Below are 16,806 nucleotides of genomic sequence, written 5' to 3'. Positions count from 1 at the left end.
GCACATATTTTAATTTTACATTTACATGCAATATTTTGTTCTAATATGAATTATATGGTCTTCGAAACAGTGATCTAAATAGGTAATCCTAATCATGTATACTATCAATGGTGCAATACAACAAAATATTTTAACCAGAGAAAAGGAAAAAGACTACATTGGGTAGGAAAATAACCTATACCATTAAAGCTATCGCAAGCAAATTAACAGAGTAAGAATAAAAATTGCAAATTTATGTTATAAATACATCTGCTTCCAGGTTAGATCTACCTCAAGCATTCAGTTTGAATCGTATGTATGAATCTTTACACAGTAATTTATCAAAATATTTGAAATATATTCAATATATTTAACATTGATTTTGAAGTTCAGAATTAAAGATAATAGTTACTAGGTTTTCAGAAGTAAATAAATAAAATTTTGGAAACCATTATAAATATTACATTTCTTAAGTCAGTGATCCCCAACTTTCTGCCTTAGTGGCCAGGGGGGGAAGGGGGATGGTTCTGTGTGAGTTGCAGGCATGCACACCGCTTGCACAAATGGAGCTTTGCATGCAAGTGCGAGTACCCCCTGCTCACAAGTGAAGCTGTGCTTGCAGTGCCCGGTTCCAAATGGGTCGTGGCTCAGTAGTAGGCTACAGCCTGGGGGTTAGGGACCCCTGTCTTAAGTCTTGAACATTATTTGTTGAGGATGGTTATAAAGCATATAACCATATCATAAGAAATAAGTTATGTCCATCTCATGTTAATGAATTACAGCAGACACAGGAAAATATTTTAATAATGGAAATGCTTAAAAATGATTTTGTCAACTACTAAAATCTTGCATCAGAAATTCTCCAATGCTGGGGTTTGTTTTTATAAAAATGCTGGGAATGTTTTGCAGAAACACGATGCAAACCTAAATCTTATCAGATTTTCACCAATGTTAAAGGTACTGCATTTTCATTGATAATTTAAAACTTGTAATTTCACTTGAAGAATGTCCAATTCGGACATTGAAACAAAATTGCCTGTTTGAAAATTAAATTTGCTATATGCAGATTATTCTTTTAAATTTTATGATTTAACACAGAACTTTGTTATAGCAAGGTACTCTGAATTGTTAGAATTAAAATGTTCTTAGATGTGTTCCTATTTTAAATAGTCGTCACTCAGTTTCAGTCTGAACTGAGGTTAAATTAGATAGCTTTTTATTCAGGAGAGCAAGTTCCTTCTGGCTTTCCAATAGATCCCCAAGTAATCTTCCTATTCTCAATGTTAATTCATCTAATACGAGTAGCAAATGTGCCAAATCATTCTTTAAATTGTGGACTTTAGGTTTTAACTCATTTGCAAAGGCTACAGTGGTCAAAACTTTAGCTCGATCACTTTCCAATTCTAAAAGTTTATTGAATTGCTTGGTTGAGTCTACTTTCAACTCAAATGATTTTTCCTTTATGTACTTTACTTCTCTGGTATTTTCAGATGCAATATTTTGTAGCTTTGTAGTCCTGTCAATGCTACTAGTAAGAACATCCCCTATATTCTGTATTATGGCCTTTTCAACTTTATTTACTTTGTCTTCTATAATTTCTAGATTCTCTACTAATAAGGATATATCTGTTTGAAGACCTGAAATGCGTCTAATGTCAGTCTTCACATCTGCAATTTTTACAGAGATGCCCTTAGTTTTTTCCTCATGTTTAGCAACGGCATCAGAGAGAGATGTTAAATTTCGATGGAGCTCCTCCTCTTCTTGAATTAACCGACTGGATCTTATCTGCATGATGCTAATCTCATTTTGCAGATGCTTCATCTGAGGAATTACATTAAGATCTTCCAGTTGTTTTGTCAAACTTGGTACCATCTCACACTAAAAAGTAAAAAGTGATATATTGAAATTTAAAATGTTCAGATTTCCTGCAATGAAAGATAATTTAAAATTCTCCAGTTTTATCAGAAAGCTGTCGTAAAGGAAAAGGAAAATATTCTTAGATGCTTTCCTTAGTTTATTAAATAAAGGATAAGGTTTGTGAGCCTTTCATACTGACATAGAACTTGGATATAGTGGTTTCTGTACAAATTATAAGAAGCCTCCCACTGACTGTTATTAAACTTTCTTAATGTGATTTCCAGCAAGTACCACTGTGCCATAGACCAACATAAAAGCAATAATATTGTCATCTTTCTTCAATTTTACTGGATTGAGAGTGAGATAAATGTTTAATTTAAAAAAGTATAAAATTAAAAACACACATAAAAAGCTTAAGATAATATACTTAGCATTTATTCCAGCTATTTTTCCCACTGTTAACCCTATGATGTATTTTGGGGTAAGAGAAAATGATTGGACCAAGGTCAGGCTGTGAACTACCATGCTGAGAGGGAACCTCAATCTTGAGTTTTCCTAGTCTCAAATCATAATTCCTTATCTATTGCACCCTGGTGTAAGTCTGGTTACTTACACAGCTGCTTCATTATCTGTATCATAGAATCAAGCTTGACTTCTAGTACCTAGATACTTCCATGTACAGGTAGCCCTTGCTGAAGTCCATCCATTGAGCAACCATTTGGAATTATGATGGCATTGAACAAAATGACTTACAACATTATTGAAATACTGATTGTTGCATTGCACCTACAGTCATATGATCGAAATTCAGGCCCACTGGCATTTATAACTGCATTTTGACCACATATCCACTGTTGCCATCTACCACCACCATCCATCTCTGCCTGCCCACTATACAGTACAGTATTACTGTACCAGCTGGGGTCTTTTTCATGCCGCTCTTTTTCACAACAGTGCTCTTGGGATTTCTCTTACACCTTGCCCAGCATCTCTGTACCTGCTCGGAGCGTCATTTTACATAAGCAGACCTTATTTTGTAAAAAAAAAAAACAATAAAAATCTAGATACCGTGTTTCCCCGAAAATACAACATGTCCTGAAACTAAGGTTGTGCCAGATTTTCGCGGTGGGCAAAAATATAAACCCTCCCCTGAAAATAAGCCCTAGTGAAAGGGTGGGTTTAGCCAGAACAGGGGGCAGGCCTTCCCTTCCCGGGTCACCTCAGGGCTTCTTGTCCCCTTAATCGGATCAGCTGGGCCACTCCATTCACAAAACAGCTGATTCACGGGTGCCGCTCAGGCCTCTGCCTCCAGCAAACGCCGGTCGCTTTTGCAGCCAATTGCAGCTGCAAAAGAAGCTGGAGGCCAAGCAACACAACCCAAATGCCTCATGCCCTCCTTGCCTAACGGTGACAGTCACAGCTCTCAATTCCATCCATGGAACAGGAAAAGAAGGCATGGAAATAAATACACCTGGGACATCGGAAGAAGCCACGCGAGGAGACGCTGCTGCCAAAGTGCAGGAAATCCCCCCCCACCTGCAGATCATCTGAGAACAGGATAAGAGACAAATCCCCCCTCCCCATTTTCAAGAGGTTTGAAAAACGCCCCATTCCAAGCCTTCATATTATCCAGGATTGCAGGATTGAAGGCATGCGGGAGGGAAGATTTTGTCTCTTATCCTGATTTCAGTCTGTGAACTTCAGAACGGGGAGAGGCAGGAATATCCCCCTCCATATTTTCAAACTGTTTGCAAAAACATTCCATTTCGAGACTTCAGCATATTGCAGGGTTGAAGGCTCAGAATGAAGCATTTTTGTGAATGGCTTGAAAATGGGGAGGGGAGATTTTCCTTCCTCTTACCCTGTTCTGAAGCTCAGCACAGACTTAGAACAGGATAAGAGGCAAAATCCCCCCCCCCTTTTTCCTGGCAATCGTTCTTTCCTTGGGATCTCAGTGCAGATTCACATCCCCCAAATGCTCTATACGAAGCCTTCTCTGCGTCTGTGCAGATCTCCCAAGGAAAGGATGGTGTGTATGTGTGTGTGAAAAAGAGATTCCTAACCCCCCCCCCACCCCTCCCAAGGCAGCCACATCCCTCCAGTAACCCGCTTTCCTGCTCCATTCTCCACTGCCACGTGCAGGGCAAGAAAAGTAGTTTTGTGGGACTACTTCCAACTTCGTGAGATTTTTTTTTTTTTTTTTTGCGAGAACTTGGAAGGAATTTTCTGGTATTTTTTTACCATAGGTACAAACTCTACTTTTCTTGTCCTGCATGTGGAGCGGAGGATGGAGCTGGAAAGCAAGTTAGTGAAGGGATGTGGCTGCCTTGGAGGGGGAGTGCGTGTGTGTGTGTGTTAGTTCGTTCTGCCAGGAAAAGCCCCCCCCCCGCAAGGCCAGAGCAGCACAGTCAGCTGTTCGGCGCCCAGCAAGCAGGGCAGGCGAAGGCCAGGATGCAAGGAGAACTTGGGTCATTGTGGCCGCAGGCAAGCAGATGGTGGGATGGAGAGGGTGGGGGCAGGGGGCTTGCTGCCTCCTGCACCTGAAAAATAATAAGTCCTCCCCCTTTAATAAGCCTAAGGCCAAAATATAAGACACTGTCTTATTTTCGGGGAAACACGGTAGAAGGATCCTCCTTTCACGTCTCTGCCTTTTTGGAGAAACTTGTGAAAGGAGGCCCCAGGTAGGCAGGCATGAAAGGAGTCTTCTAGGTGGGTACTTTTCTGAAAAAGCCCTGGTTGGTGCACAAATGAAGGTATTGAGTAAGACATGAATGGCAGGTAGGGAGAAAGAGAAGCCCTGGTGGCACTGGTGCAAAAGGCGGTGTGAAAAAGGGCCCAGTTAGTACAGTGATAGCACAGATTGGCAGACAGGAGTGGGTGGCAGAAGCAGTTGTAATTAGGCTGACAGCCAAAAGGGGAAAAGATTAGGGGAAATAGCAGGTGGGGGAAATTCAAGACGAGGCAGTCCCTTATATTATCTGGGCTTGGGACTGAGAGAGACCAAATTTAGAATGGCTTGGCTAACGACTGATGGGATTCAGTTAACAAGCAACGGGCCCTACCAGACTTGCTGTTGCTAAGTAGTATGGTCATGTGATGTCACACTTTACTATTTCAGCATTTCAAAACAGAAACTCTGGTCCCAATTGCCATCGTAACTTGAGGACTACCTACACTTTTCTTTGGCAACATACAAAAGGTTTGCAATCTGCCTTGTAGGATTCCCCCCCCCCTTCCCTTTTCCTAGTGTTTTCACTCCCATCAAAATAAGTCTCATTCTCAACTTTTTCAACATAAGTCAGAGTTGTCAACTGTTACTATAATACATTATTAAATTCAAGCATGTTATCAGAGAATGGTAAAATTTCAAATCCTTTATTGATCCTGTCAAGTTTACCATCAGTATCATTTTGCATTCTTTCACCAAATTAGAGTTGTAATTCTTAGGAAAATGGGAATCATCCTGATGCTCATGTGTAATTTGTACATAGCACAAGAAGCCACTATCTGGATGGGCTTGTGAAACACCAACGACCTGCACACAACTGATAACACTATTATGGTAGCTGAAAATATGGATGATCTGCAGGTAGTCTGATTCTTTCTCATAATAAAAGAAACAGCGAAAAAATGACTGTAATTTATAAAGAAATCAAAATAAATATTTAGAATGTGACTGTGAAAACATTGAGAAAACATAGTTTCTGCCTTTTATATCACCAATAAACCAGAATTTTTATTTACACACACGCACACACACACACACTGTATATTGCAGTACTTGATAAGGCAGCAATGAAGGCCTAGGAAAGCTACTCAAATGCCAGGATGTAACATGCAGGCAATTTTTCCTCTGCTCTAGGTGAACGAATGTTAGATTTGAAGTAGTGTGGAATCAGCACTGATGCTTTTGAATTTTGATGTCAGATTAGACTCCTAAGAACACCATGGATAGTGAGGATAACAAATGGATCATACACAAAATCTCTATGAGGCAAAAATAGCTAAATACTAAAATTATCGGCTGTTAGATATTTTATGCAAAGATCTATATCTCTTAAGAAATCTATAACGTTGATGTAGGTGGAAGGCTAACCTTCAGCAAGAGCTTGATTACAATGGCAATTGGAAGTCCTGAAGAATCAAGTTCATGACAAATCATCCTGAAGAGCTTTGTGATCAAAACTGACTCAATAATATATAACCAAAATAATGAGCTTAATAATCACCAAATTATTTGCAACATGTCTACAAATATGAGGTGTTTCCAGTATGAATTTAACAATTTTAACAAATCTTCTAATATTTATTTTCTTTGTATACATGTGTCTCAAAAACAATGATAGCCAAAGAAACATAAAGATTAAACAGCTGCCAATATCAATACTGTTCACATATGGTGGGCTTGTTCTGCTGTTTTTGCAAAATATTTAAGCTTTGTTTGTAACATTAATGGTTGATTCTGTGGTATTAAGATGCTTCTTCATTTTTTTTATTCAGCTATCTTCAGATTGCATGTCTTCAAGAGTGTTCTGTATGTTCTTTATTTCAGTAGTAGCTTTCCTTATTTCATTTTCTACACTGATTACCTTTGTGATCATGTCTTCTTTTTTTATCTCTGCAGCAACAAGCTCACTTGATAGTCTAAGAATGGAATAAATAGCATTTTCTATTACTGGTAAATAAGTCTTGCATTCCTGCAGTTTGTGTTCAGATAATACAAGTTCCTGGTACAGATCATTACTTCTGACCAAAAGGCTGTTGTGCTCTTCTTTTAATAATTCAGCTGTGTTTTTATCCAACTGCAGCTGCTGTTCAATCCTTAGCAGTTCATCTTCCTCTTGCCCATTTAATGCTTTAAGATTCATTATTGTACTGTCTTCTAGATCTTTCAGTCTTTCGGAAAGTTTTTTCAGTCCCTGATCCATTGTATTGATCTTGGAAATTATTTCACTATGTAAAATCTTGGTATCCATTCTTAAGTTGCTGGTATTTGTATCCATCTCAGACCTGCTCATCTTCCAAGAGTCTACCACCTTTTGAAATGTTTTGCTAATAGTCTGAAACTTTTTAGAACGTGCCTGTTGACTATTTTGAATATCCTCTATGAAGTTATGAAGGCTAGACACTTCTTGCTCAAAATCGGTTATCATGGAAACATATGAAGCAACCTTCTGCAGGACACTTGAAGATGCAAACTGCATTTTTAATACAAAACAATGTCCATCTTCACTTACAGTTTTGCAAGTTATATACAATGTATTTAAATTTTATCTGACTATGAACTTTTGAACAGCATGCCAAAAGCGAACTTCAAAAGGACAGAGGAGAATCAAAATAATTTAAAACATGGAAACAAGACGAATACGAAGCAAAAATCATTACTATTTTAAAAGAAACAATGAAAGAAACAACAAATTAGTGCTAAGTACAGAAAGGCAGATAGAATAATAGAACAAATAGGGCTACAAAGAGGAGAATTTATATTAATAGCATGAAGAAAGAAAAATAAAATATATTGTTTTTATTTTATAATATTTGATTACGGCAATTACTCCCTGAAATAAACAAACATTATTTCAAAAGACAAAACTGATTATCAGAATTCAGCTGCATTTGGAAGCATTCATGGTCCTAATCAGTTGACTATGATTTTCTGAAATTTTTTTAAAGCATACTGAAAATTTCAGATGTTAGATCATTCTAAACATGCCATTAAATCAGATTTAAATTATTATGTAGTAAACTGTTCACAGTGCTGTTGGTGGGAAAAATTGGAAGAGTGAGTGCTATGTATAGTGATTTTAATGAAAGGCAAGTTATAAATTTACAACTAATATATTACTGATTCAAATTGATGCTAGCTAAATTCAGTGGAAGTTATTTCTAAATTAGAATAGGATTGCAGGTAAATCAATTTTTATGTACACTTACTTTGAAAAAGATCCACTAAGTCCAATGGCATTTACTTCCAAGTAGGTATACATAGCATTACAGTTTTTGGTATATTTCATTATTTAGATTTCAATTAAATGACTGATTTTAATATTAAACTTAATTTTCAACCTAGATGTGAATAGTTAATGGTTCGGCAGATTTTCCTTAAGACTAAATGTCTGATGCAAAGTATCTTGCAGATTTCTGATAGTTAGAAATACCAAGTTTTATAGTAATATCTACGGTATTTGAATTATTACCTTTTCAGAGATTGTGCTAATTTTATTTTCCATATCTTGAAACTTTACAGCTTCCTCCTTTAATATGTGATATTTCTTTTCTACAGCAGCCAGCTGAACAGACTGTTGAAAAAGAAACCTGAGAAATGTAGAAAAATCAAATGTTAATCAACAAAACATTTAAAAGTTAAATATTGCTTCCCCAATTTTAGGATAAATTGCAGTAACAATTTAACACATCTGCACAAAAGGCTATCTAAGGAATTTTTCATCCCCTAATATTCATCAAAATATATAATTCAATGGAATTATGATGGTTTTACATAAATCAGAAATGCTTTTGCTGATTATAAACAATAATTTGCTAATTTTTGCTACAGAAGCAATCTACAAGAGCAGGTTTTCAGAAGTGCCTAGAGAAAGAGAATTGTAGGAAAGTGTACTGATCGAATGTCAACAAACAAGCTAATATTCTGCTGTTATGTTAAATTAACATTTAAATCTTCTTTTCAAGAATAGTGATCAGCTATGAAATTTGACATAAATAACCAGATAAACTGACCTTTATGTCAGTTCATCTGGTTAATTCTTTAGCCAGCGTACCTCTATATATATATCACTAGATTTTTACTTCCAAGCAATTAAAAGAGGCCATTTCATCTTGACTTCATAATTGAATTATAAATATAACATTTAACATAAGTACAAATTGAAGATTAATATCATGTTATGAAAAGGTTATTTAAATCTAAATTATTTTTTTTTTTTAAAGATAGAAAGGTATGAAATAGAGTTGACATTCCTGGGGGTATCTGTAACATGAAAAACTGTTTGGCATTACTAGAAAATTGATCAACAATGTAAGGCTGCAGTTCGGTGTCTCTAAATGTAAGATTGTGGGCTGGGGAAAAAGAATTCTCTGCAGAGTACAGTATTGGGGGTACAGTGTTAGGCAGAAAAGCAGAAGAAGGTGCAGATGACTGCAAAATGACCAAACAGTGTCGCAAGGCAGCTGTGAAGGCAAACAAAATTCTGGGATACATCACTAGAGGGATCACTTGCAGGAAAAGGAGGTATTTTCCCTATTATACAGGGTTTAGTCAGTCCCCATTTGGAATACTGTTTCCAATTCTGAAAACCTCACCTAAAAAAAGATATAAGATTGAACAAGACAAGAGATTTGCAACAAAAATGGTGCAAGGTGTGAGACACAAAACGAGGAGAGATTGGAAACTGAGTATGTACAGCCTGGAGGGCAGAAGGAAGAGGGGGGGGGTTGTGCATAATTGCAACTTTTAATATATATTAAGAGTGAATAAGGTTCTTAGTGGCAGTATTTTCAATGGTAAGCAAAAATCAAGAACACAGGGGGAATAAGCTCAATCTGATAGGAGGGAAGTTCAAAAGTAATGTTAGAAAGTTACTTCACAGAAAGAGTAGTGGAAGCTTGCAACCAACTTCCAGCAGAAGTAGTCGTTCCAATCATCCATAACTGAGTTTAAACACTCTTGGGATAAACATGTCCATCATACGACCCCAAAAAAATAGTAAAGAACACACAAAATCTCGAAGGGCAGACTCAGTGGACCTCAAGGCATTTTTCTGCCATCAGTTTTCTGTTCCAAAAAGCTGATCACCCAGCCAAAATCAAGAAGTAACACTTTTGTTGTCTTTCCCCATTTACTCATTAGGTGCCATTAAGAGGAGTCAATTCTTAGCGATCATGCGAACAGTATTTCACCAGAACTGTACAGTATCAGATTTTCTCTAATGTTGCTTACCACGATAGCCCGAGACTGGCAACAAGAGATAACAAACTTGAAGCTGTTTGCAGATCCATCCTCGTGGATTTGGTACTCTTGACAACTTGTTCCTTTTGTTCATCTTCGTTTGGCTTGGAAATGTTTCCTTTCCTCCGTTTGACTTCGGACATGTCTTGATGCAGGATTCATGCACTGAATTGAAGAAGTGCGTTAATCTCCTAATAGTTCTTTCCTCCAAAGGAAGCTCCCTACGCCGTGAACTTTTATCTAGAAGTAAATCCCATTTAGTTCAAAGCCATTTACTTCCCACTAAACGTACCTAATGCTAAATCAATATTCCTCCTATCTAGAAACTTACTTCTCTACTGCTGAGGGTGAAATCGCAGCGTTATTTATATATAATCATTTCCCTTTCCACCGCTCTCCCGTTTTCCCCTTCTAGTACCTCTACAATAGAAAGTGAAAACACTTGAACTGGTAATCTTCCCAATGGTACTCCAGCCGGGCGCCCAACTCTAAACTTTATGGGAAGATTCTTCTTCTTCCCCGCCGCCGCTCCGAGATGGAGCGCCACGTCCAAGCGCATGCTCGGCGATGCGCGCCCCCTCCCCTTCCGCCATCGCTTCGCTGGGCCCTTGCTAGTCAATGTAGGCGCGGGGCGGGGGGAGTGAGGGGGAGTGACGAGATGAACGTGGCGCGAGCGGCCGGGAGGCGCGCGGTCGCAGGCTGCCACAGCTGTCTCTCTGCCTTTTCAGGCGCGAGCTGAGCCCAGGCGTTGAGTAGCTCGGGCACGAGACGTCGGCTTTGTTTGCTCGAGCCTCGTGGCTGCCGATGGGCGGCGACCCGCTCCGCTTCTTCCGAGCTACCTTTCCCCGAGGAACTTTGGCCGAGGCTCGCCTCTGCTTTACCCCGCCCCTCTCGCCCGTTGACTCCTCGATTCGCCTCGCGAAGGAGGAAGCGGCTGCTTGTTCCCGGGGGCAACTGAGATGGGATGAATTCAAGGCTGAGAGGCGCCAAGGGCTTCATCGTGGTCGCCCCCTTCCGTTCACACGAACACTGCTTACGCCTCAGGTAACGGTGCAGCAAAGCCTGAGCGCGGGGAGTCGGTAGACGAGGCAATGAGAGAGTGGGGGGGGGGGAAATAAATAAAAGGACAGGGGCCATCGAGGTAAAAAAATAGTGCGGGCCAACTTTAGGAGCGCAGCGGACAGTAGAGAATTCGCAGCAGGGCGTAACCTTTCCTTAAATAGATTGATCGGGAAAGTTGTCCTTTGTATTTTCGGTTTTAGTTTGGATAGAGCTATTCTACATAAAGAAACGTATTCTGTGTTGAAAAAATCTACTCCCGTATTTTTGGAACGCAAGTGGGGTCTTGGATATTGAACATTTTAAGTAGCATGAAGTAGTGTAAGTGCATGTTTGAAGTGGAGGCAAGAATTTTCCTCCGTCGAATATTTAACTTCCTGAAATTAGTCACGTACAGCAGTAAACACATCTGTACAAGATAGTCCTAAGGAACTTCAAGTAGACAATCCCCCAAATTAGCGTTTTGTTGCATCAAATTATTCTAATTTGTTGATATGTTTCTGATAGGAGCAAATGAAATCTACACAATCATGAAAAATTACAACTCTATCCTCTAGATGTCGCTTTCTTTTTATTGACTTAGAACAGGTTTAAGTTAGTGTATTATTGAAGAAATAATTCTTTATGTTGCATACATTTTTCACTAAATTGACATAATGCAAGAATTGAGCAGTATATACTTTATGTGCAATTTTGTGTATTCAGAGTATATGTACTTGAAGTATCTTTATAGTTCTGGTGTTTGATACTGTACATTAAAATATGTGCAGTTAGGTTCCAATACTTCGCGCTTAAATTTCAAAATGTTACTGCATATTGCTTTAACTTGCTGTTATATAAAATTTGTACTTAATACTATAGCATATTTTATTAATCTACATTGTTTCCGTAAACCTGCTTCTGTTTCTTAGGCTAATTAGTATTTTGTGTTAAACATTATGTTTCAGATTGTGTTTATTTCTGAACATTGTTTCTTATGGTTATATATTTTGTATTTTATTCTTCTTATATACATGTTTTTGTACAGTTTTATTCCTTTTAACATTATAAGCCCCTTGTGATGAAATGGGCGGGAAACAAATGTAATACAAAAATAAATATTTTTATTTTTCCAGTTGTAGATACTGTATATGTGATGTTCTAGAAATGCAAGGATATCACTTAAAGATATCAAACTAGACTACTTTGATTGTTTAAAGCAAATGTATAGTTGAAGTTAAGTTACTTTATGTAATTTGTTAAATAAATGCTAAAATACTTTAGTGAGAACAGCATCTAAATCAGGGTGGGTTTAATTTAAATCAAGTTGTTTTAAATCATGATTTAAGTCACTAGTAAAAAGGCTTGATTTAAATCAACTTGATTTAAATCATAATTTTTAAAGAGCAACTGTCATCTCTGTCCCACAGCGGCTCTTCGTCTAATCTGCTGTTGACTCATCAACCATCCCATTCACTTTAATGGGGCGACTGGTGATGCGGCAGTGACACAACGAAGTGAGGGACATGGCAGGCAGCAAGTGAGTGGATGCTGATGGATCTGAAATGACAGGTGTTCTTTAATATTATAATTTATAAGCTGCTTAGAAGGTTTCACTTTCATTTTTACTGCTTTCCGTTCCTCCTCACACTTAGAGCTTGGTCGTACAGATGCATTTGCCTTCAAACGATCATAAAGTTTGTAGTGGACATAGATTTTCATAACAATGGGATAAATGAATATTCCTGAACTTTGTTTTATGATTTATCTGATAGTTACTGTGTAATTGTGTGAATGCATCAACACAGTGCATGTTATCTCAGCTTGCAGAGCTTGGATTCATTGAATGAGTTTACCAAAAATGTAAATATTGCTGAATATACAGCCTCATGATACATAACTAAGCTCAATTTCATGCTGAACAAGCTAAATTATTTATTATTATTAATTAATAAATTATTAATCTTAAATTTGATAAAAATAAAAAAATCTGATTTCAATTTAAAAAATCAAATTTAAATTAAAAAAAACAGTTTTTTTTTTTAAAAAATGGATTTTTATCCACCCTGATGTAAATAAAACATTGGGTAAATGCATCTTAAAAAACGTCTGATCAACTGAATTATTTGTATATAGGTAGTCTAGTCTTGACTAATGACCATAATGGAGCCCAAATTTTCTGTTCTGGAGACAAACATTCTGTTATAATTTCTGTTAAATTGATAACAACGTTGTTAATCAATCTAGCTGCCCCATTGACTTCCCTTGTCAGAAGATTACAAAAGGTGATCATATGACCCCAGGATATAATTCAACTGTCATAAATAAATGCCAGTTACCAATCATCTGAATTTTGATCATGTGATCATGGGGATGCTGCAATGTTCATAAGTGTGAAAAATGTTCATACAGCAGTTTTTTCAATGGCATTGTAACTTTGAACGGTCACTAAACAAATGGTTGTAAGTCAAGGATTACCTGTAAGTATACTATTGTCCCTAGCACACATAATTGGATTTGATTTTCTTATTTCTCATTCTTTACTCTATATTACTGCAATTGGAGAGCTTGCATATGGCATTAGTACCATTTTATAATTGAAAAATATATTTCAGGAGAATTAAAATAAACAATTCTAGGGTTCATTTATTGTTAAGCAGTCATCTGTCACAGATTTTCACTGGTGGTTAGGTATCAGTATTGAAGTCCAAAGGTTCAACAATTTGTTGCAAGTTGCAATACTAATTAATGTTAGTAATCCAATGTTGTGTATTACATTTTTAAAGTAACATATAAGTGATATTCATACATTATAACTCTGAAATTTTCTGTTGCCTTGGTTAGTTCATAGGACTACTCAGCTAAAAGGAACAATAAACATGGACGAGAGAGCTAGAAGTTGTTTGCTTCAGAACCGCCAAGCTTTGGAAAGAGATATCAAGACATCTTATATAATGGATCATATGGTTGCTGATGAGACCTTGACAGTGATGGAAGAGGAGAAAGTAAAAGCTCAGGTTATTAAAGATTTTTGTCCTATTGTTTATGTTAGAATAGAAATACTATTAATATATAGTTTTAGAACAGGGGGACATGATGGGAGACTTGAGGCTCCATGTGGCTGCACCCAGATTTTTGATATGGATCCCAGAGTTGTATGTAACTCTAGAACAAATATTTCTGTATACAAGAGACTCAGATGATACAAAAGCAGAAAAGTACTAGTAATTATTAGTCTGTTAATGTAATAACAAATAGCAAAAAAGGGCTTAGATATAATAAATATGGCAGAAGAGAAATAGCAAATAATTACAATTACATTTTCTAAAGTTGTTCTAGCTTACTTTTGTTGAAGCTGAATGTCAGAGTGCTTTTGGATATTTTTTGACAGAAAAAAATATCAATATTAAAATATATAGAAGTTTAATAACAACATTAGGTGGGATACATATGAAATTAGTTGCACATTTCAGTAAGAATTAAGTAGGCATTTATATTTTTACTTTTCAATAGGAAAAATAATCTTGGGAGTAGTTCTATGTATGTCTTCTCAAGAGATGTAACTAGTGTATAATTCTAATTTAAAAAAATTACTGAGCTCACTATTAGTTACTTACTTACTGATCTGGTATTCTGCTCTAATCTTAAATTCTCAGTAAATAGGATTCCTACCTGATGTAGTAATTGAATTAAAAACAAATATATATGTAAACTTATCAAACTGCTCCAGTAATCACTAATACTTGTCTCCAATACTTGTGTGTGTGTGTGTGTGTGTGTATGTATGTGTATATGTGTGTGTGTGTGTGTGTGTGTGTTTTCGTAGATTTTCACAGGTGTAGGTATGCTGGTTTTGTTGTATTCTGGTCTTTTCCCGTGTAAGATTGAGATTGTCTTTGCAACGTTTCAGCAAGATCTCACTCACCATCTTCAGGCTGTGGTCTTTGGCTTAAAGTGTGACCGGAGCTGCCGTCTTTCTGTATATCTTGGTGGGAGGGGATGGAGTGCTGGCTTTGTTTCAGTAGGTGGAATGATTGCTTGTGTGGTTGAATCATGATTGGTAGATTGGTGCTGATTGGTGCTGGCTGTGTGTTCGTTGTTCTTTTGTATTGTAACGGCCTGGATGGTGGGTGGGGTTCGTTTGTTGACTAGGGCTGGTTTCCAGATGTTTGGTAGGTGGGAGGTATCATCACGTTTATTCATGTTGTGGGGGTGCTTCTCCTTTGATGGCTTCCATAATTATTCTCTTGTTGAAGTGTTCGAAATACCATGCAAAATCTGCCCAGCAACATATATAGGACAGACAAACAGGAAAATAAATGCACGCATCACAGAACACAAGAACGCAGTAAGAAAAAAAGAAAAAACTTCCTCCCTTTTCCAGCACCTTAAAGCTACAGGACATGAAATCAATTTTGAAGGAACCAGGTTAATCTCCAAGGCAGAATATATATATTAATACTTGTACTTGTGTGTGTGTATGTATGTGTATATGTATGTATGTGTGTCTGTCTATCTATCTATCTATCTATCTATCTATCTATCTATCTATCTATCTATCTATCTATCATCTTAATTATTACACTGATTATTGTAATTATTGTACTGAGAAAAATTCAATATTCCTATGCAGATCTGTGAACATTCACCTGGAAGTATATTCCAATAAACTCAGTGAATCTTAGAATAGAGATGTGTACTGTTTGATTGCAAAAGTGTTTAACTTGGCCAAGAATGCTTTCTAAATAGTGTAGTTTTTGTCATCTTTTCTTGATTAAGTCTGATGCATTAATCCAGAAAAAAATATCAAGTGCATACTGAAAGGGTTTCTTTCGTACACAACAATAAAAACTAATACAAACTAAAGAAAAGAATAAAAAGAAAAGAAAGTGCAAAAAATAAAAATAGAAAGGAAAGGAAAATTAAGAATATACCAAAGAAAATGAAAAATACAGAAATAACTTCCATTTTCACTACAAGTATAAATAATTTTAGTAACATAACACATCTAGTGCATATTGAAATTGTAGAATTTTAGAGCTGAATGGTAAATAGATTGTACTAAATCTACGTTTTATTCTTTTCTCTACCAGACTACACAAAAAGAACGGGCATCTATGCTTCTAAAATTAATTATTGGCAAAGGCAATAATTATACATACATATCTTTTTACAATGCTTTACAACAGGAAGGGTACAAAGATCTTGCTGCTCTTCTTCAAGATGGCCTCCCTATTATTTCACCTTCAAATAAAAAAAATTCTGAGGATGGTATAACTTCATATGGTTAGTTATGATTTTTTTTATTTACTAGATATAGTAATATGCGGCCCCAATCAACAGATACTAACTAACTTCATATGTCATGGTATATGTCAGTGGTGGGTTTCTATTATTTTTACTACCTGTTCACTCATGTGCGTGGGTGCCTCCCGCCACCGCTACTTCCGTTTCGTCCGATCCGGGGCAAACCGGCAGCAACCCACCTCTGATGTGTACTTTTGCACAGAAATAATTATTAAGAGTGGGAGGGTTGTAAAGTTTACCTAAAAGTGTTTGTCACTGACTCAGTCATCCTTTTAAGTTAAATTTGATTGAATTATAACAAAACAAAATTATAATTTCAGAAAACACTGAATTACAACATAATCAGTCTCTCTGTATGTTTTATAATGGACTGTAATAATTTTGTGAGTAATGTATAGGAATTTAAGGTACCAAAAACTGTATTTTTAAGTACTGTATATTGATACATACAATAGTGTTGTTCTTATAAATGAATAAGGAAAGCTAACAAAACAATGGATTATTCCAATTTCTTAGCTAGTATAATTGTTAATAGTATTTACAATTTTCCTAATATAGTATCCTTTTCATCTTAAAGTAATTACAGTTCCAGACCAATAAAGTATGAAAACCTGAATTAAATTTTCCATACTTGTCACACTTGTAAATTAATCTTTGGG

The 16,806-nt window shown here is 36.6% G+C and overlaps 2 protein-coding genes across 3 annotated transcripts in view; one reads left to right on the top strand and one right to left on the bottom strand.

Annotated features, from left to right (window-relative positions):
- Window positions 1–78: 78 nt before the first annotated feature.
- Window positions 79–10,375, bottom strand: IKBIP (IKBKB interacting protein). 2 transcript variants are annotated; one of them, XM_081958836.1, is made up of 4 exons: window positions 10,221–10,371; window positions 9,794–9,967; window positions 8,034–8,151; window positions 79–1,857 (listed from the first exon to the last, which is right to left on the bottom strand). In XM_081958836.1, the coding sequence occupies exons 2-4, from the start codon at window positions 9,943–9,945 to the stop codon at window positions 1,153–1,155; spliced, it is 975 nt and encodes a 324-aa protein (XP_081814962.1). In that variant the 5' UTR covers window positions 9,946–9,967; window positions 10,221–10,371; the 3' UTR covers window positions 79–1,152. The 2 variants fall into 2 exon arrangements, with proteins under 2 accessions (XP_081814962.1, XP_081814963.1); XM_081958837.1 differs by lacking the exon at window positions 79–1,857 and adding an exon at window positions 4,425–7,034 and having other exon boundaries at window positions 10,221–10,375.
- Window positions 10,376–10,558: 183 nt separating this feature from the next.
- The window catches only part of APAF1 (apoptotic peptidase activating factor 1), a 67,332-nt gene continuing 61,084 nt past the window's right edge, over window positions 10,559–16,806 (top strand). The window contains exons 1-3 of the mRNA XM_081958832.1: window positions 10,559–10,846; window positions 13,685–13,857; window positions 15,934–16,126. Coding sequence (XP_081814958.1) covers window positions 13,720–13,857; window positions 15,934–16,126 — 331 coding nt within the window. The 5' untranslated portion in view covers window positions 10,559–10,846; window positions 13,685–13,719. The remainder of the gene's footprint in view (window positions 10,847–13,684; window positions 13,858–15,933; window positions 16,127–16,806) is intronic.

Source organism: Natrix helvetica, assembly GCF_964273705.1.
Source record: "Natrix helvetica genome assembly, chromosome: 6".
In the NCBI taxonomy this organism is placed as follows: Eukaryota; Metazoa; Chordata; class Lepidosauria; order Squamata; family Natricidae; genus Natrix; species Natrix helvetica.
Note: the sequence above shows the minus strand (reverse complement) of the source record. Positions and strands in the feature narration are given on the sequence as shown.

Excerpts from the sequence above, each read along its gene's own strand:
- IKBIP (XM_081958836.1), bottom strand. The coding sequence starts at position 9,945 with ATGTCCGAAGTCAAACGGAGGAAAGGAAACATTTCCAAGCCAAACGAA. Across the intron at positions 8,152-9,793 it reads GCCAGTCTCGGGCTATCGTG|GTTTCTTTTTCAACAGTCTG; the intron begins GTAAGCAACATT and ends TACATTTCTCAG. Across the intron at positions 1,858-8,033 it reads TTAGCACAATCTCTGAAAAG|TGTGAGATGGTACCAAGTTT; the intron begins GTAATAATTCAA and ends TTTACTTTTTAG.